Source organism: Opisthorchis viverrini (genome assembly GCF_000715545.1).
Source record: "Opisthorchis viverrini unplaced genomic scaffold opera_v5_301, whole genome shotgun sequence".
Lineage (NCBI taxonomy): Eukaryota > Metazoa > Platyhelminthes > Trematoda > Opisthorchiida > Opisthorchiidae > Opisthorchis > Opisthorchis viverrini.
In genome coordinates, this window is record NW_008751955.1 from 603395 (window position 1) to 623997 (window position 20603).

The 20603-nt window shown below is 44.8% G+C and overlaps 3 protein-coding genes across 3 annotated transcripts in view; 2 read left to right on the forward strand and 1 right to left on the reverse strand.

The window, feature by feature from the left end:
- The window catches only part of T265_09708 (hypothetical protein), a gene marked incomplete at both ends in the record, with an annotated part of 26553 nt that extends 15510 nt beyond the window's left edge, over positions 1-11043 (reverse strand). The window contains 2 exons of the mRNA XM_009175864.1: positions 8503-8655; positions 11009-11043. Coding sequence (XP_009174128.1) covers positions 8503-8655; positions 11009-11043 — 188 coding nt within the window. The remainder of the gene's footprint in view (positions 1-8502; positions 8656-11008) is intronic.
- Positions 1-13991, forward strand: part of T265_09707 (hypothetical protein) — a gene marked incomplete at both ends in the record, with an annotated part of 37265 nt that extends 23274 nt beyond the window's left edge. The window contains 9 exons of the mRNA XM_009175863.1: positions 3107-3265; positions 4437-4590; positions 6552-6880; positions 8308-8673; positions 9481-9571; positions 11309-11577; positions 11666-11918; positions 12193-12393; positions 13264-13991. Of these exons, the coding sequence (XP_009174127.1) occupies positions 3107-3265; positions 4437-4590; positions 6552-6880; positions 8308-8673; positions 9481-9571; positions 11309-11577; positions 11666-11918; positions 12193-12393; positions 13264-13730 (2289 nt within the window). The remainder of the gene's footprint in view (positions 1-3106; positions 3266-4436; positions 4591-6551; positions 6881-8307; positions 8674-9480; positions 9572-11308; positions 11578-11665; positions 11919-12192; positions 12394-13263) is intronic.
- Positions 13992-16399: 2408 nt separating this feature from the next.
- T265_14938 (hypothetical protein) lies at positions 16400-16648 on the forward strand (the record flags this gene model as incomplete). Its single annotated transcript, XM_009175868.1, has 1 exon — positions 16400-16648. A coding segment is annotated over one exon (249 nt), but the record flags the coding sequence as incomplete, so codon positions are not given.
- Between the last annotated feature and the right edge of the window lie 3955 nt (positions 16649-20603).

The window sequence follows — 20603 nt, forward strand, 5'->3', positions numbered from 1 at the left end:
AGAAGCAGAGGTCGGTTTCGAACAACGAACCTTCCGGCCAGTAAATTCGCGCTCTAACCACTCAGCCACCTCGCCCTGTAATTAGCAAGCAAATGCCCTATTGATCTGTGTACCAGTTACAGAGGACTTCCCATTCAACACATTCCTTAGGTAGCCTCTCTTTGCAGCTTGCCATGCCCCCTGTAATTAACCAGCAAATGCCCTATTGATCTGTGTACCAGTTACAGAGGTCTTCCCATTCAACACATTCCTTAGGTAGCCTCTCTTTGCAGCCCTATTGCCATGCCCATCATCAGTTATCCTGAATCATTGCTGGTATCAAGTGCCGAGGCACAATCAACGAACCAGTGAACAGCTGTCTTGTCCATACGGGGACTCATCAAACAATGTGTGGGCTAGGGCTCGATCAGTCAAATGAGGCATCCCTCTTTCGGTCAAGATTGAAAACAACATTTGGTACGTCAGCACTAGAGCAATCATGTCATCATTACCTGTTGAAATCAAACTTCAAATGAAGGCACCGTACATCCTTCCACTAAAGAACCTCCATCTAAGCAACACCACCTAGAAGAAAGAAGCAGGTTTGACTGTTCCCAGTTGCTTTCATTGTGAAAACAATGCCCCCTCTGTACAAGGAAGTCCCCTCCCTTAGAGGTGCTTTCAACGGAGCAACCTTGCGATTCAGTTTTCGTTTGCATTCTGAATCATACACGCTACTGGTGAAAGTTAGAAGGCCTTCGCTGCGGAGTTATTTATTAGAGAACGCCAACTGACCAGTTGCAGACTATTGGACAGGGAAGCAAGACTCTCATTTGCGTCTTATTTACAAAAACTGAACATCCATATTCTCCTGAACGCGTCTTCTAGAGTTTTCCTGGATATTCATTCACTCCAATCATTAATTGCTCGAATCCAAACAAATTTTACAAAGCGACTCCACAAATTCCGCAACAGATATCCCTTTTCAAGAGACCCAAAGCGAATTTACAAGAACAAACATACTACTCGCATGCCTACCCATCAGTAGTATCAATACTACACTGGTATCCTCCGGTAACCTAGCACGGAATGTTTTACGGCGTATCACCCAGGTATGAAGTGAAAATGGCCGTTCTGTTGAGCTTTTCATATCCCTATTCTTATTCTTGCTTCGTCTTTGACTGAACCTTAATCAGACTCTAATTCAGTGTAGGTGACCCATGGTGACCGTTCAACCGTTTCTACCACCTTTCGTCATGTTTGTGGCTCACACAAAATACACCTTTCTACGACCAACTGCGGCCACATTGAACCGGATCCTTTATCCTTTCGAGCTCTGCAAACAAAATGATTCGTCGAGAAGAGAGGATCCGAAGTACCTCTGTATGAATAATGGTAGTTGAATTGGTTAAAATGTATGGAAAAACCAGTGAAAGATGTAGCTAGTGCCCTTGGATTTCCCAGGCGACATCTCTTTGATGAGTACAGTTCAGCGTGCTGAATTTATGATAGCAGGGCTGTTCTACGGTTGTCGTACTAATTTCGTAACACTCATGTCCAATGCTTTGACAACACTGTATTTGCCAGACACTCTGTTCCAGTTCGACATCGGTGCGTTTTCACGCATTCTCGTGGTGCATTTGAAGGATCGCCTTCCGGTTGATAGGGTTGAATATTGTGTACATCCAGTAAAATGTAGCGACTGCATGAAGGTTTACGTAGGTTGAACAGTCATATATATATATATATATATATATATATATATATATATATATATATATATATATATATGAATATCAGGTGGTAGTCAAGGACTGGACAATGGCAAGACGTACACTGCTCACGGAAAATGTTGAAATTTCGAGATGAAGACTTAGACTCGCACCTCAGCGTCCGGTGTCTTAGGTAGTGAAGACCATCAAGCATCTCAGCATAGAGGGCATAGAACTGGCAAGCGTGTGGGCAGTCGAGGTGACACAAGACTGTGAGTGGTTATCCCTGAGATAGTCTGGGTCTAAATGTTGAAGAGCCAAGCCTAAGAAGATCCAATTGATCGACCCCCACCCCAGCACCACTCCAGTTGCCCTGGCATCCCTTAACGCACGCAGACCAACAAAATCTGTGAACAACACGCAAGAGGGATGTTCGATTAAGGTATCCTAGACCAAGTCCGGACTCTACTCGAAGACAATCCTCTCAACCGAACTATTGTAAATGTTAGCCGTCGACACTAACTAACAGCAGGAACTTCAGGCTTGCACCAAGCGCTGATCAAGTCGGTTAGTCGTGAGAAATCTCGCCGATTGTTTCTCTGACTGGTACATTATTCACTTGGCCTGACGAAGCTTCTGTGTCAAAAGCGAAACGTTGCTCAGTAATAAATCTACCGATTGTTTACCAAACCTTGCTGAAACAATGACCACTTAATCGGCCCTAAACATCTTCTACTTAATTAAAAAGCACTCCCACCACTCTCTGGTCCATGTAAGTACTATGACTGTTACCGAATATAATGCGGTTGTAACGTTGTCCAGATATCAACCGTTCGTAATTCCCCCAAAAAGCGGACATTTCCGTCTGATTACGTGGGGAACCGATAAGCGTTTTATCTGAGCAAGCATGATTTGGTACTGGGCACTGGAACGTACTGGCTACCCCTATAGAAGGGACACCTCGCACTTTGATTCTCCAGCTAGGTTTCGCTGTGTTTGCTAGTCCAACCTATCCTTATCCCGGTACACTCATCTGGTGAGCCTCAGTAAGGTTTCTACTTACCAGCGTCCATATCTACTCAGATAATACATTGACCATTCACCGGTGATCAGATTGTGTGAAGTTAGTCGAAGTTTCGCACCCAATCCATCTTCGACTGTTTGCCAAGCACACTGAAATCACTCCTACCACAAAATTGAACGTTTGTCTTCCAGTTAGGGAAACTGCTGATCCTTATGGTGGTTCACATAACTGTAATACTGAATCAGCTACCCACAATGGTTTACCCTTACCTTTCTGTTGCCTTACACGTCGACTGAGAGCAGTTCTCCGAGTGCTACTCAGCTGTTTCAAGTTCCCTTGTACCTCACCTCTCCCAAACACTTCCTCTCTCTTTCTGTTTCGTCAAACCTAGGTTCTCAACCTGGCCGCCAAGCTATGCATTGTGAACCCACGTCAAACCCACTTGCTTGCCCAGTATGTGTTCAACCTGGCACGGTACGATCAAAATTATGACATACGTGATCGATCACGCCTCCTGAGAGCTTTGTTGTTTCCTCAGTCTCTCATCGAGGTAGGTATGAGACAAAATTCCTAATCTTTATTGCACTTTTGTTCCCCATACTGGCGTGCACCACCATCTCCCATCCTTTCAAGATAAAAATTATTATTGCTGAAAACCGGCTGTCCTTAGGATTCATCAGGTTGGCGCAATCCGCGAGTTTCCGTCAACCTTATGTTCTACTTGAACCCAAATTGGACTGCTTTCGAGAAATACACTAATTTGCAAATCAATTTGGTTTCACGAGAGACTGAATGTGCTGCACACAGGCCGTCATTGTTTCAGTTGGCACGCTATTCGAGATATCGCAGTATATTTTCATAAAGGACACTACTCACAAGGTTGCTAAAAACTCTTCGACAGCCCACGACCAAATTGATTTGCAAATGAGTGTATTTCTCGAAAACATTCTAATTTGGGTTCAAATAGAACATGAGGTTGACGGAAACTCGCGGACTGCGCCTACCTGATGAACCCTAAGAGGGGCGAAACCGATCGAAGAGTTTTCAGCAGCTTTGTGCGTAGTTTCCTTTATGAAAATCTACTATGATATCTTGAATGTTGTACCAACTGAATCATGACGCTGGCTTTTGTGCAGCAGCAGGTGAAGAATATCATAAACAGGAGATTTAATTGAGCCTCCCGTGGAAACCGAATTGATTAGCGAATAAGTGTATTTGTCGAAAAGTTATTATTGTCAAGATTTAACACCCTTTCGATGCAATGCCACCCGAAAGGAAGCACCTGGGTTAAGATACTGCCAGATTTCCCATGCCTAAACAGAAGCATTCGATATGCAGAGGTTGAGTTCAAACCGCGGACCTTCCGGTCAGGAAGTTCACCGTTTAGCCACTGAGCTACCTCAAGCTCTCATCCTTTCAGCCTGTTTTCCCGTGTTAATATCACTATTTTCAAGAATATTGTAATGGACATGTCAGCATTTTCTGACGAATCTCTAGAAGTATGCACACTCTAACACATTCCAGCCGTAGCTTTCTTTGAGTGTACGAAATTTACCGCGTTACCTGTTCTTTGAGGCTTATCGCTGGAACCGTGGGTCTGTGTAGCGCCAGGAGACCCAATCAACCCATTCAAGGAGCAGTTTCACTCAGACTCATATTTTCCAGCTATATGTTATCGTGCGACTCATATGTTTGTCCACACTCCGGTTGTGAATCAACAGGTTGCCGGTGGCGATTCTTCCAACAAGTTAGTCGACCTGGGCAATGGTGAAGCGAGCCCGGTAAAAGAGCCGGTACTGGGCTATCTGGCCAAACATGCACGCAAGATCTGTCTAGCTGCCAAGCCAGCCCCACTGATACAGTCCAGCTTCCAGGGTGAGTAATATCGACCACGTACTTTATTCTGAATGCAGTTTCGTGTTTGCGTGAACTTACTGAATAAGTTTGTCTGATAAGACTGGGTTTTTTATTTTAACATGATTGTGTTTCATCTCAGTCAGTCCCCCTGACGGCCCACTCTTCGACAGGGGACGAGATGGCCCAAACTGGTTAGAGCGCGAATTTACTGACCGGAAGGTCCGTGGTTCGAATCCGACCTCCGCCTCTCGACTTCCTTTGTCTGGGCTTGGGCAACCCGGTAGTAGTATCGCAACCCTCGTGCCTCATTCGGGTGGCATGGCAGCTAGGCACCGGAAGGATGCTACAGCTGAACGCCACTCTTCGACAGACACTATCCCGAAATGAAGCCACTTAACTCGGTCCGGATTTTAATGGATACTCATGGCCCTGCTTTAAACAGGGTCCACCCATCAGTACGAAATTCTTTCCTTATATGGAAATAAGGATGCAACGTTTGTGCGCCGAACCTTCTGGAATCCCAACACCAAAACAGTATCTGATTGACTGGATAATTTTCAGAATATTCCCAAGGCATGGTTTCCTCACCGGTGTGGCACACCACGATGTCCGTGCTCTGTACAGGTCGCTCTCTATAACAGATTAGGTTCGGCTGGTCTTAGTGAGTCGTGAATATTGTGCCATATTTTCGCTCACAGGGGACCAATTGAGAATACTGAAAAGGCGAGAAGTGTTCGTTTCAGATGGTTATCCTTTCAAAAGAAACAAACTAACTTGTCAGCCATGCCTCACCAAATGCCATAGTGTTCCAGGAGGGGAGGATGGATACCTCAGCACCGTGTAAAAAATCGTAGCCACCTTTCGGTGCCTAGCTGTCATTCCACCCGAAGGAAGCACTAGGTCTGGAATACTACCAGGTTGCCCAAGCCTAGACAGAGGAAGTCGAGTTCGAACCACGGACCTTACGGTCAGTAACTTCGCACTCTAACCACTTGGGCCATCTCGCCGGTAGCACCTTTTGCCATCCATACAAGCACTTAAGTGTTTCAGGTAGACTGTCTTCGGCTTTTATACCGAGCGACTTTTGAGGAGATCTGAGTCAGCATGTTCTCAAGGCCGCTTTATCTTGTTAATTAATCAAATCCTAATAGCCAGACACACACTTGCCCTTTCGAAAGCAAAAACCCTTTTAGAACACAACAACTTACCTCTAGGCACTTCGGTGTGCCGACTGAAACTGATGAGCGACTACTTTGTGCCAGGTAAAAGAAATCAACAGAAGTACTTTTATGTACCACCCCGGAACAGAGAGAAACACCAAACCAGATCTATTCTCGGGATGTGTTATTTCTCATGAGACTCGTCCCAATGGGACAACTTGCACATGGCCTTAGGAATCTCTGCTGCATTGTTGAGGTAGTTTGGCTGGAAGTTCGTTTCTTGTGTACAAACTGTTTGTTCCTTTCCGCCCTTAAGAGCTGCACTGTTCTGTGGAACTGGAATATTCCAACGTAAATAGGTTTTCTTGAGGGAACCTACCACTCTTGGGTTTTCGGGCAACTCTTAGATAGCCCGTTTTACGTTTTACTCTTTTTGGAACTCATCAGGTAGCCGCGGTCCCTGAGTTTTTATCAGGCTTGTGTTCTACTTTAATATTAACTTGCACTCATTTGCAAATAAAGTTGATGTTAGCAGGAGAAGCTCCTGTTTATGGTATTCCCCAACTGAATCTATTACGTGCCTCATGTTGCATTTGGTACGCTATTCGATACATCACAATACAGTTGCTCGTTCATCCAAGGACCTTGGCTTCGATGTCTTGAATATCGTACCAGGTGAAACATCAGACTAGTTGAAGACTCTCGTAGACAAGATTAGCTCAATCCCCAGGTAAAAGCAACTCAGTTTGTAGATGAGTACTTCGCCAATAAACTGTGTATTCAGTCTTTCCATGCATCTTTCCTTTTTCTGCGAACCAGATCGATCGAACTTCCGCCTCGGTTCCTTATCTCATCTGCTCAATCGTCACCAGTGGCATTACCGTGACCTCCCCGATTGGCCAGCGATCCCACCAGATCCGTGGTCCAGGGTAGTAAAGACTACTCCAGATGGAACATCTACAGTAAATTCTGAATCGCATTCACCAGCTTCCGCAATCCGTACAAGCGCATCAGGGGGCAAGCCGGGCAACCTCGTCTCCTATGATGACTTCTTTTCGGAATCAGATGGTTCGACGACCGAGGATGATGCTGATGGTGTGGCAGATGACCTCGTGGAAGAAAAAATCAAGGAGAACAAAGATCTGCTGGTATGCTGGATTAATTTCGTCAACCCCACGTTTTTTTTCACACGTTCATTTAATTGTGTAATCATACACGCACTGGTAGGCTTGTTGCCTATCGTGAAAGAATTGAACCCATCTGTCATATTGGCCGCATTCGGAGTGCAGTTCCATAATACTGTCAATCTCTAGTAGTTATTCTTACTTGTAAGCAATGTTATGACACTCATAAGGTTGAGACAGCTAAAGGGTCGGCGTCCTCGTTTACTTTTCGGTATAGCTTCCCATATATAGATTGTTGTCAAATGACAGGGCTGTGCAAGTAATTGTGCCTGATGTCGACCCATGCAGACATTAGGTAAGCGGAGTGACACGTCTATGGGTCTTCGGACTTGGAAGCATAAATATTACAGCCCTGGATTAGAACTCAATCATTATACAAAACCTTCGTCCGGTGATCTCGCTACACAAAATCAAAGTGCTGCACTAACTATCGGCCTAGGATACGTACATGTCTCTTCTACGCGGTTTTTTCTACATTTCGGTCCGTCCCCCTCGAAGAATTGCCTTTTTTAGAACAATGGCAGATTAGCCCTCCAAGAAGAAACAGCATAACCTTTTACCGTGAAGTACGATTTTGCAAGCCGGCTATCGCGTATTACTGACGAGATTTTTTTTACCAGCTTTGCCGACAAGTTAGTTTAGGATGCTGCATTGGAACATCTCACGTTTGCGACACAGTTTGAATGATGCAACTGAAACTTCATCGTTCCTGATGAAAAAGCACGTGATGTGGTTCCTTACTAATTGGGGCAAGATGTCCCAAGTGGTTAGAGCGCGAATTTACTGACCGGGAGGTCCGTGTTTCGAACCACTCTGCCTCTCGACTTCCCCTGTCTAGGCTTGGGCAACGTGGCAGTACTGCAGTCCTCGTGCAACCTTCGGGTGGCATGGCAGCTAGGCACCGGAAGGGTGTTACAGCTGAACGTTTTTTCCTATTAATCACTCCTTCGAAGAGAAAGCACCTTCATCTTAGAGAAGTTTCGCCATCTTCATAAGGATTTCCTCAACGGATCGAGTATATATAGTCAAACCGTGGAGTTTTTCGTATCACCGTTACTGTGTGTGATCTTTGTTGCATGTGGTACGACATTGTTAGCGAGCGTCTTGTTACACACCTGGGTTAGATTGTCTGACATTTGGTTTGTCACCTGTGCATTTGACTCAGCACTTGCATCGCTCTTGATACGTTTTGTTCATAAACATGATCTCATTGTGGTTCCAAAAAGCTACTTAGCTACGTGAACTTATTTGTTGACTGCGATTGACCTTCAATGGAACATATTGTTCTTCACGAATTACTCGTTATTACTCAGTGGAGCGAACCACCTTGGACCAGGTTGGAGGTGTATTTTAAAGATACTGGTCACAAGCCTTTTCCTTCCAACCAATAGGATAACGAGGACGATAGTGATGATGATGATGCTGATCAAAACGAAGAAATGTTGTCAGAATTGGGCGCGGAGGAGCTACATTCGAGTAGCTCTGATTCAGACCTTGATTTCGTGGCCATTCTGAAGAAGCAATCTGCAGCCCAAAGGAAAGAAGCTTTGTCAGTGAGCACACTCGATGAGTCGAAGCTGACACACACGACAGAGGCATCTAGCTCAGAAGAACAGAGCTTTTCCAGTTCTGATGTCAAGTTGCGACAGTTGAACTCACCAGGCGAACCGTCACCCTTCACCGAGAGTACTGAGGGCGAGGAAGACGAAGAATTAGATGACCTATTCGATTTTTCCGCCCTGAAAAAGAAAACTAAGGTGAGATGGTCCATCTTGTTGGTGCATATTCCCACCCCCACGCTTTTTTATTTCGAAGTTGAACAATTTATCGGATATTGAGACACAGGCAGTTCTGTATTGATCGTGTCCTGAGAGAGTGGGATTTGAGGCGCCACCGACCGCTCGTCAAATTTTCTCACCGCACACTGTCAGACCACATGATAGCCTATGGTAGCATGTACTGGTGATAAAGAGGTAGTAAACCAGTAGACCTGCGACTAAGGTAACTAAGAAGAGGCCGTGAGAGGATATTTTTTTTATCATAACGGGGACAGTCTTGTCATCCCTCATTAATCTCTTCAAGAGCGACAGTGCTGTCACATCTGTTTGTCTGGTGACGGAATTTATGACTTGAAACTACATGCTGCCGATCACGAAGCAGTCCACTTCACTCGGCTGCCTTGCTGTCATCCTTTGGCAGATATTTTATACTCTCAAAGTGGAAATGCAGTCTATACATCTTATCATTCAACTAGGGAAATGGGTGTTGTAGAACATATCTTGAATGCTACATTTGATCATTCGATGGTTGGGTTAATCGTAGTTGACGCACAAATTTGTGCCGACCTCCCCTGAAGACGCTGAGAGGTTCCATATTGGTGTCAGGTGCACTGTGAACTTCCATCCGTCCGAAACTAGGGCTTTGCTTCGCCAAATGCGAAATCCTCGTTTTGTTTTTCCTGAAGTTCTATCCCTGTATATTTTTTGCGAAAAGAATGTGTGTTAAAGGCCCGTCTTCGGACACCATATGTCATCCTTCCTGTTCTTGTCTTTCTCAATCTCCAGATCAGTTTGGTTCAACAGTCTGGTCACAAGCACGGTGTCTCGCATCCAAACGGTGATGGGACTGTGGTCCGACAACTCGAAGACCATGAAGGTATTTCTCCACGGCTATTTTGACCCCCCATTTCAAAGCCATCACCCAGTTCGTATGACTAAGTCATGCTCATCCGATCACACATCCTCTCTAACTTTATGTCCACTCGTTTCGTGATAATGTTCGTTCAGTCTCATTCTGTAAAAGACAGCTAAAGGGTTGGTATCGTCGTTTACTTTTCAGTATAGCCTCCCATACACTGGCTTACATCCCTCGGCACATAGGTTGTTGTCAAATCACAGGGCTGCGCAAGTAATTGTGCCTGATGTCGACCCGTGCAGACAGTAAGTAAGCGGAGTGACACGTCTGTGGGTCTTTTGACTTGGAAGCATAATTATTACAGCCTTGGATTAGAACTCAATCATTGCACAGAACCTCCCGTCCGATGATCTCGCTACGCAAAATCAAGGTGCTGAACTACCTATCGGACTAGGATACGTACATGCCTATTCTATGCGGTCGTTTTTTACATTGTAGTCCCTCCCCCTAGAAGATTTGCCTTTTTTTTAGAACAAGAAGAAACAGCATAGTCGAAATGCCTTTTACCGTGAAGTACGATTTTGCAACCGGCAACCGCGCACTACTGACGGGATTTTTTACTAGCTTCGCTGACAAGTTACCTTAGGATACTACATTAGAACGTCTCACGTTTGCGACACAGTTTGAATGATGCAACTGAAACTTCATCGTTCTTAATGAAAAAGCACGTGATGTGGTTCCTTAATAATTGGGGCAAGATGTCCCAAGTGGTTAGAGCGCGAATTTACTGACCGGGAGGTTCGTGTTTCGAACCCCTCTGCCTCTCGACTTTACCTGTCTAGGCTTGGGCAACCTGGCAGTATTGCAGTCCTCGTGCAACCTTCGGGTGGCATGGCAGCTAGGCACCGGAAGGGTGTTACAGCTGAACGTTTTTTCCTATTAATCACTCCTTCGAAGAGAAAGCACCTTCATCTTAGAGAAGTTTCGCCATCTTCATAAGGATTTCCTCAACGGATCGAGTATATATAGTCAAACCGTGGAGTTTTTCGTATCACCGTTACTGTGTGTGATCTTTGTTGCATGTGGTACGACATTGTTAGCGAGCGTCTTGTTACACACCTGGGTTAGATTGTCTGACATTTGGTTTGTCACCTGTGTCGGGCCGTGTGCAGATTGATATCCGACCGCACTCGAAACTTGCAAAATCGATAGGATATGGTATTGATGGTAACCACGCCGTCCTACACTACTAGTCTGATCCCGAGATAGCTCAGTGGTTAATTCACGAAATTACTAACCCGAAAGCACCTGGTTCGAACCCAATCCCGCATCTCGATTGGTCCTGTCTCGGGATTGACAACCTGGCAGTATCTCAGTCGTCGGTGACAGCTGGTCACCGAAAGGGTGTTACAGCTGAACGATTATTACTATTATTGGTCTAATACATTCCGTCCTCACCTTTTTAGTTCGTTTGCTTTAAATTGCTTGATCATGTGGTAACTAAACTCCACTTCTCATGGCAGTTTCGGATCAAGACGCTGCGGTACTGTTCACTGACGGTATCTCGTTCTTAATATCAATTGGAGAGCAGCGTTATGTAACCAAGAAAGTTCATGAGCTTTCGTAAACACCGCCATCAGCTTTAACTTTTTCGTAATGCTTATCCACAAGATATGTTCTGGCTTGTCCAACTATCGATTTGGAACCCAAAGTTGCTTTTTCACTATGGGAATCATGCGTTTGTCTTTTGCCCAACAGATACGAGTGCACAGTTCAGCGAAACTTCCAGTGCTACTGTACCTGTAGTCTGTGATTCTACCATATCTTCCGACCAAAACGCTCCCAGCTCCTATGCCCCGTCCCCAAGTGTTGCCCTAGACCCGAGTCTTTGTCCCGAACCAGCCAACCTGACCCCAACTCCTTTGCCCACAATGAATCCTGAACTGTTTGCTTCGAGTGTGATAGACACTCCGTGTGGAACAGTTATTGATCAGTCCCGTCATATCGGCGTTTTCAATCCTCTAAGCGTGAGTTATTTTGGCCGTTTTGGGTGGCAACTTTGTTCAGTGTGCATTGATATACATTTTCACAAGTTAACATGTTTTTTTTGTCCAGCTTCTGTCGGCCACCACCCCGGATTCCTTGCGGTGGATTGAAATCCAAAATCCACATCACCCGTGTTTTCGACTCACGTATCAATACAACCGAACTGTGTGGGAACATCTTCCCAACCTAGTCATTATCTGTCTTCGTCTGGCCAATCAAGATGAGCATGTGACATTACATGACATTCATTTGGACCTTCGAAGCACGGCAATCGGGCGCCTTCTGCTGGATGCACGACGAATTGAGCCGTTTGACAAAATAGGTAGGTCACTGACCAAATCTCTTGAGTCTACTCCAAAATGGGCAATAACCCTTGGGGGAAACATTGAGATCTTGAGATTTGGCCAAACATCGATCGGGTTGTTCGATGTGTTGATTCAGTGACATGCTTCCACTTGGCACATTCTTTACTCATCTGTTTTTAAGTGTATGGCTGAATTCAGTCGAATCTTTTCGACCTTAAACTTCCCTAATTTTAGGTGTTCATCTTTTTTAAGAAAAAAAACTGGTCGTATTATTTGTTTTGTTATCTTCAGAGGAGTTACCGCCGGGTGCGGAGCATGCATGCACTTGTGGGATCGATTTCGCCGGATTCACCGATCCAGTTGAACTTCACCTTGTTTATCATGCCATCCCGAACGGTCAGCTGATTCGGTGGCCTATATCCATCGCACCACCAGCTGGGGAGCTTTTGCGTTCATTCTCTCTGGATGAATCCAGTTTCTTTTTGAAAAAAGGTCGGTGATCGAGTTTTCAGGTCTCCCGTTTAGGTTTTTTTAAAGTGTCGTTTTGCATATGTGTTCGCTACTTGTAAAGGTTCTTTGGTGTCAATCCTGTGGAATCTTGATCGCGTTATTAGAGTAGAGTTCATTCCCGCAATACTCAGCCATAGATACGCGGAGTGACGAATAACTTTAATCTGACAGCTGATTGCATGCGTGTCCGAGAGTTTACACGCGTGTTTGTCCGTTCGTCAATCCATCAGAGAACGGTTGTATGATGCCTGTACGTGTGATCAGAGTCGTATACTTACCTTTACCAAGCGGACCTGCTTGGTCGGATGTACACCATACATCCATTTTCTTATCTGTGTGTTCTCTTGGTAACCTTGAACTTATAATACTGGTGACGGGGATGCAGATGTCGTTCACTGGGGCTGTTGCGTTGCTTACATATATTACTCTTTGTCCCTTTTTCACGAAACTTTGATGCGGGCAAGAAACCTTGTATGGGCAATCATGTCGAGGATTTTGCAGTTACTCACCTTGTTATTTTAAGTTACTGCTCCATACGTTCCTATAAACAGGGCTAAATTCGAGTGATGGAAGTTCCCATCAACGACATGGTTCAGAGTTCAGTTAGTAAATGCTCGCGTCAGCTTGATGGTCCACCATTACTGATTGCACTGAGTCATTCAGTATTAAATTTGCGCTTATCTATTGCATTGGCGACTGTTGTGTTGGTCGAAAGCATGAAAAATCCGTCTGCAGTGCTCTCATCGCCAATTTGGTTGTTGAAATTAATTTACGCTGTGTGTTCGTAATCGATCGTACGATGACGTTCCCATCCACTCAGTACGCCATCCTTTTTCCCCGTCAACCTAACAGACAACCTACTGGCGACAAAGTCACTGGATCAGTTTTGCGCCAAGTTGACCGGCTTGGGGACTACACCAGGTCACTTAACTCATTTGGCCCGAACCGTCTTATTATCAGCCAACGTGAGTTATTGCTTCTTCAAGCTGCACCGAGAGTTGTCCACTCCGTTCGCGTGTCGCACCCGCAGTGCTCCACCCGACCGCGCCACATCACAGATGTCCCAACTGATAACAGTATACTTTTCCGGGGAGACCATTTCCGACTCTCAGTGTTGTCTAATTGAAATGACAATTGAACTGGATGATTCTGTGACTGCCACACCATCACCCGGTAGCCTTAGTCAAACACTTCAATCAACACAACGCGAGGTTTTGGTCACGGTGCTGTGTTCGGATTCACGATTCCGATCTGCACTTTCAAACGCCCTTAATGAAGCGCTGAACGAGCCTCCGCCTGATCCGCTAGTCTTTGACTAACAGAACCCATCTAAATGTGATTGCCATATGGCTGTGTTTATCAACTTTTTGTCTTGTTCTCCACTTCCTTTCCCACTGTCCCGTCTTGAGTCTAGTCCCTCTCCATGTGGGCGCTGCTTGCTTTGCAGAATGCATTTGTATAACAAAAAAAGCAAGTGGCCCCCTGTGTTCGTCCCGTCTCGTCACAATTTTTTTTGCAAAGAAACATGCTTTGTGGTTATTGTTCTTCTCAATAAACGTCTGTCTTGATCTACGTTATTGTCCAAACGAGACACTGTGCAAATCAAGCTGTTCTTACTGGCTTTGTTCTCGAAAAGGCTCCTGCCGTAAGTTGCCTCTATCCGGAGCACACTATTTGCCAAAAAATGCACACAGTTCATTCACCATCGGTAGCAGATGAAAACAGTTGGGTGAACATGTATTTTTTATCGATTATTTCGTTTGACCGTTGAACTGGTGGTCTTCTGAGCTGTTGTCACACCGGATAGCTCGGGTTCGGGCATCAAATACCGCTTTCTTCGTAGAATCCCATAAATCGGAACCAGGTTCATGTGATGTTTTCCATGGCCTTGAAATCACTTTGCTGTCCATTTTCTTTAGACCTGTTTGGCCATACAGAAACCGGCGTAATTTCCCTCTTGAGCGAACTGGGCTGTTCGTCTGTTATCACGCGCACTTCAGCGCAGCGACTAGGACACACTCTCACCCGCTAGTTGTGTGTACCAGCGAAATGCACGTTTGGGGTTACTAACCGGACTGAATCAGCCATAGACACTTTTTTCCACGTAGTCCTGCCAGATAACCGATTCTAAACTTCAGCTATGGGTTTATGGTGACGCATGTCCCCAATAGGCTTGGTGGTCATCCTAAACCAAACCCTAGTGAGGCGAATCGAATCGTTGTTCTCCCGCGGACATCCTCCGCTGTTTAGAGACAGTGTGACATGACGACAACCAGTGGGTAGCCAGGCAACGAGGACGTTATAACTGCGTACACCAAAGATGTTTGTAATGATGCGTCAAAACCAGTAAGGCATACAAAAACTGGAGGACGAAGAGCTTTGGATTATGGCCACTGGGAAAGCTATACTCCAAATGCTTCACTGATGCTGACAGTGCTCCGCCCAGTTCGAGAGCAAATTGGTTTTTTGTAATGCTTCGAATGTTTCCTTGGAATGCTATCGATGGCTGCATCACAGAAGTTGAACGTTGAGTCTCGGCCTGTTGCCTGTTGGATAAGAATACCGCAATCACCTTAGAGACTCAAAATATCGACGACGATAAGCGTCCTGGAGGAAAATGCATCATTATCAATGAAGCCTCCATCCTAAGGTCAAGCGTCCAGCGGAAAGATTGCTAGAAGAAGACGGCTTCTGTCATAGCAGTTTGGCGAATAAGGACAGGAAATGCGGTTTCGAACAGCCTTCCGGTTGGAAACTATCTGCCTACAGATGACACTAGATGCGTATTTCGGAGACTATGTCCACTCGGAATGAAAGGTAAAATATCTTGCTTGGCCTAAACCCTGAGGGCCACGTTTGAACAAAAACAATGGTTGAGGAATTGCAGGTAATAATTAGTGCAGGTGAGGCACAGTCATGGATATTAGAGTAATGCAGAGTGCTCCGAGGATACAATAGAAAACAGTTTTGTCACTCCTAGTCAACTGGCAGGTGGTAGGGGTAGATACTTTGTATCAGAAGACCGCAGTCGTATTTGTGACAAAGTGGACGGCGGGGGGTGAATAGTGTCAGAATCTTCGCCTCAGAGTATGTCTCTGGCTCGCGCGCAACGTGCTAGGTGAATTCGGAAGGATGCTTAGTGTCTCGGTGGAACAGAGGGCGGGGAAGTTTGGATGGTTGTCTACTTCGTATTGTTGAACTACTCGTAGCCAGGTACCCACATCTCCATCTAAAGAAGGCAGTTTTAGTGATCATACAAATCTGACGCACCACTGACCATCAGTTCCATCTACGGGACCCCTATTCTTCCTGAAACCCGGTCTCAGACCAACCTCAAAACCTGGCGCCACACAAATAGCCTCACCCAGGGCAATGTCATTTCTCTTGCGATAAATTGGAGGTGCACAGATAGTTAGGGTCGCGAGAAGTCATTCAAGTACAAGCTACTCGGATCGGAATTAATACTCCAGCGAAGCGATTCTAGCTGGGTTATAAACAGATTACTTTTGAACGCTGAGGACAGGTTTGATCTGACTCACTTCAAAACTGTGCGAAAAGGCAATCACTTCCATCTATTATTCAACGGAGGAAAGTCCACCCAGGTGTATCAGCATCCAAAACCCGGAAGGGAAATCCTTTTGATGGCCTAAGATGGTTCTAACCAAGGGTACAACCTGAATCGGATTTAACCCATCCGAGAGCATGCTTATGTGTTGTAGGCTTTCAGTAATGGGTTAGTAATCGAGATGATTACATCTACTTGGAGACAAATCGCTCAATACAGATATCCCAACATTCGTGCCGTTACTCTTGGCCGCAAACGATACTGAGGCAGATATAGCGTACCCTGGTTGCCTGAATATGCCAGCAATGGAATTCACATGGAATGTTTTCCGGAAGCTAAAAGTTTGAAGCCTTCTCTCGGCGAATCTTCCGAAAAGTTTATTTTCCCCATTCAAATCGTTCATCCGCTGCTCATGTTAGTTCTATGTTAGATGAGGAAAATTCTGAGGACGAATTGAACGCAGCGTCGATAGGCCTGTTTTTATCTGGGCGGGTTTTGAAAGGAAGATTTCTGCACCACATGCGAAGCTCTGGTGAAAGTTGCATTCTTCCCGGAAGACGGAAACTGCAAAACATGTACCCTGAGCCGACTTGTAAACCATTCATGATAGCCATAGATGATGGCCAGTTAGCGCAAGCAGACAAAGCGGCAGTAGTGAAACCGATGCTTCATGTAAGAGCTGGACAGGTTTAACAAAATAGCCGGCTAGTGTGTTCCACGTCTGTATTCTGCTGTCTGGATCAGACAGCCAAAGGGAATTAATCGGCCATTTATTCTTCACTGGAAACTGTTATAGTTTGTAAGTTTCAGCGCGATTTGTAGTGGGTGCTCACTTACAGATGGTGAGCATCCACCATGTGCTTTTCAACAAAATATCATTCGAGCAAAATATACTCATTAGCGAACCAATTAGGTTTTGACGGGAGACTCACCCAGAACCTAACTGAATCTCTCGTTATGATGTTTGAAACTGTTATAGTTTGTAAGTTTCAGCGCGATTTGTAGTGGGTGCTCACTTACAGATGGTGAGCATCCACCATGTGCTTTTCAACAAAATATCATTCGAGCAAAATATACTCATTAGCGAACCAATTAGGTTTTGACGGGAGACTCACCCAGAACCTAACTGAATCTCTCGTTTATGATGTTTCCAAGCAACCCAATGTGCCTCATGTTTCAGTTGGTACGATACTCAAAATGTGATACATGTAGACGTAATCCACTAATCATAAGGTTTCTGCCGAAGGTTTTTTTAGCAACATCGTGGGTATTCTCCATAGAAATATTATTTTTTGGACAAGTGAATGAACCTCATTCTTATGGGCCGAAAAAATGAGTATCATATAAGATCAGTCTGTATGCAATAACTTCAAGCAGGCTTTGGAGTATGGAGCCCTCGTGGTCAAAAGGTTGCGTACAAATAAGGATGAGATTAATATTCAGCTATAATTTGTGTAGCCACTGTAGTTAAAGGGGTACAGGAACTACGAAAATGCACACTTTAATACTGTTTGATCTTGAAACGTATGTGATTTTGGGATAAGTAAAAGACAAATGCAAGGACACCCATTTTGGTGAAGTTTGGCTAGAGGGAAAGGACACACATTATTCGATCCAAAGTAGACATTTTTCAACATACATAATTTTAGACTCTACTATGCGTAGACCTTCCCCTATCTGGTCGCCAGCTCAGCTTGTTGATTCAACGGAATGTCAGACTGGTACATCTTTTGGTTTGATCCAACCCAGGGCTCACAAAGAATAAGGCGAAACGCAATGAAATATTTCTACTTTTAATCGTGTATGTGGAAAAACGAAGTAAGTCGGTGAAACTGCAGTAGTAATCTCGCCGGGATCATAAAGCCACCACAAAATATGTTGCGTTTGCTGATCTGAACGAATTGCGTCCTGTCGAGATTGAATTTTCTGAAATCCGAGGATACGATTTTAGACGTTTTGTTAATGAAATTTTCCCCACTCGATGTGGGCGTTGAAAAGGAATCCAGCGTACGTGGACCTGGGTATCAGGTTAGTTAGACATCGGCCGATGCAAATGCTATGCAATTGGCTATTTATCTTTTCCCAGAGATAAATAACTGCACGTATGAATCGCGAAGGTTCCTTTGTCTCACTTGTTACACCGGTAATGGCCATGTCGAGAGGTAGCTCTCTCAAGTACTTCCCGGGTGGGCCAATGCGCGAATTCCAAATGGCAGTGTTAGCAACAAAGGTTTGCCTCAATATTTTCCAACGGCTGATGAAATGAAGAGTTGAACCAATTTCCAGTCAGCAAAAAACAGGGGTGATAGTAAATTATGGATTGGGTGGGTACCTTAATGGAACCGCATGACACGAGCCTCCACGGAATTGAAAAATCCAATAACTTGGGACGGGAAGTATGTGCAAAAGGGTACCCGTGCGGTGAAATGCGTTTTCTGTCCATTCGAAAATCCTGGTTGCGTCAAGGGACGGGACGCTATGCTTTTGGTTTATTGTCTAAGTATAATTTACTAACCAACACTATTCGGTCATTCGGATTCACTGTTGTGTCCAATATTGCGCAACACTAGTAGAAGTTAAAGTGTGTTTTCGCAAGAATGCTTTAACGCCGTGCGAATTTGCTTTGGCCAGTTCTGACATCCAAAATGAAATCCGGCCTTAGCGCACAGTGTGAGTGCCGGGGATTCTGGTAGAAGATACTGTGGGTCACCCCACGGAGGCAGTGAGCACCGCCGCCTGCACAAGCACAGAGGACAGGCTTACTGTTTAGTAGGCCAAAGTCTCGTTTGTTATCGGAATTGACCAGAGAAATCGCCCCACCAACCATTGAATCAAGCAAGAGCTATAAATCTGTTACTTCTTACAGTTTTCATCATATCAAATTGCTCAGTAGTTTTAATCCCGAAAGAATTCGGTTTCTGTGTGGCGCAGACCACCATTCTTAACCAAACAGTCCGACAAAAAGCATTGTTGGCACCTCGAGACACGGGATTATGAAGCTAACTGCAGGAAAGATATTGAACAAAACCGTCACAACTTTTGCGCCACCTTAAATTTCGGTACATCAGAAAGGCCTAGTGTTCCTGGAGGATGATTTCGTGTGGCTCCGATAGCAGTGCTACCCAAAATATGCAATTTTATGAGAAACTGTCTTCGGGAATGACATGGCGCAATATGAAATTTCTTCAATTCATCGATCCTCACAAAGGTGATGAATCTTCGGGAGTCAATGAAAATAACACCTGGAGTTGTTGGAACTCTGTTGTACAAGGCTGAAGCTAGCGAGTTAATCTGGATGTACCACGTTCGTTCAGCACTCATCCGATGATGTCACTTAGCGTATTGTCCCCACTGGTATTTCGAGCAAGGCGACCTATCTAAGGCCTATACATCTATGCGCCTGTAGCACTTGTGAACTGCTCTTTTTCATGCTCAATATCATCTTTTTTCCCATCATTATCAGCCACATCGCTGTACAAAAGTTTGTTTTACTGAAATACAACCGTTACCGCCCGCTCGCTGGCACCAACGTGACTTTGAGACTTTTGCTGAGTGACTGTTGTTGTGACCGCCGGTTGGCTGTATTTGACCGCTGCTAACACTGAACGTGAACAAACATTTCAGCTACAAACACTGGACTAATATATTCACGCTTGTGGAATAATATTTCGATCACCGGAGATCTGGGATACCAGGAAGATAGAACTATTCTTGGTGTGGTGGTTCAACGGAATACGGAAATACGGAATCTTTTATTTTGATCTGTGACTCAAGATTTACTTGTATTTTTCTCTTTGTGACTTTGTATCTGGCTTACATCAGTGATTTGTTCAGTTCACTAGAGACTCCATAGGGCCGTTAACCACTACACACCTATCTAAAGCGCATAACGTCTGACAATACCACTCAGACTTGTGACATTTTGCATGAATAATCTTTTCTGATTTCCACTTGCCTGCACAGATTGGTCTTCTTTCTAGCTATATGTTCATTTAATAACTGCAAAACTGAAACTTATTTGTTGTATATGAATTAGTGCGCCCAACTTGTGCTATCCCACTTACAAACGTCCAATTCCTTAATCATGCAGTTTTGAGTAGACTCCCTTGCCCCTCGTATTGGACTATTTTGCAAATTGATTTTGGGGCACCGCTACCCTTAACCGCTAAGTGAGAGTAATTGCCACCAGAATCCCATCGTCGTGAAAATGCTTCCACTCAGCTGATAGTTCCGCAGCAAACCACCCCACACCTTCTTTGAAAACGTAGGTAGTATTCCCTTCTTATACGACAGAAAATGGAAGGCTTCGAGAATTCACACTCAGCCCTAAGCCACTGAAAACCTACATTAACCTAAATTGTCCCGTGTATCGGGACAACCAAGACACAAGTAGGTCGAGGTGTGGCGTTTTGTACCTTTATTTTACTTCCATTATAACGCTAGGTATTTCATCAATTGCATAATCGTTTTTCGTTTGAATACGAAAAACTCCAAAAAACGCGCCCTTGTACAATTTCACATAATACAAGCGTGGTCACGTGCTTCAACTCTCTCTTCTGATTTCGCTTGCGCTTGCAGCGGTCATTCGCGAGTCTCACGTACTAACTCTGGTACCCAAAACTTTTCA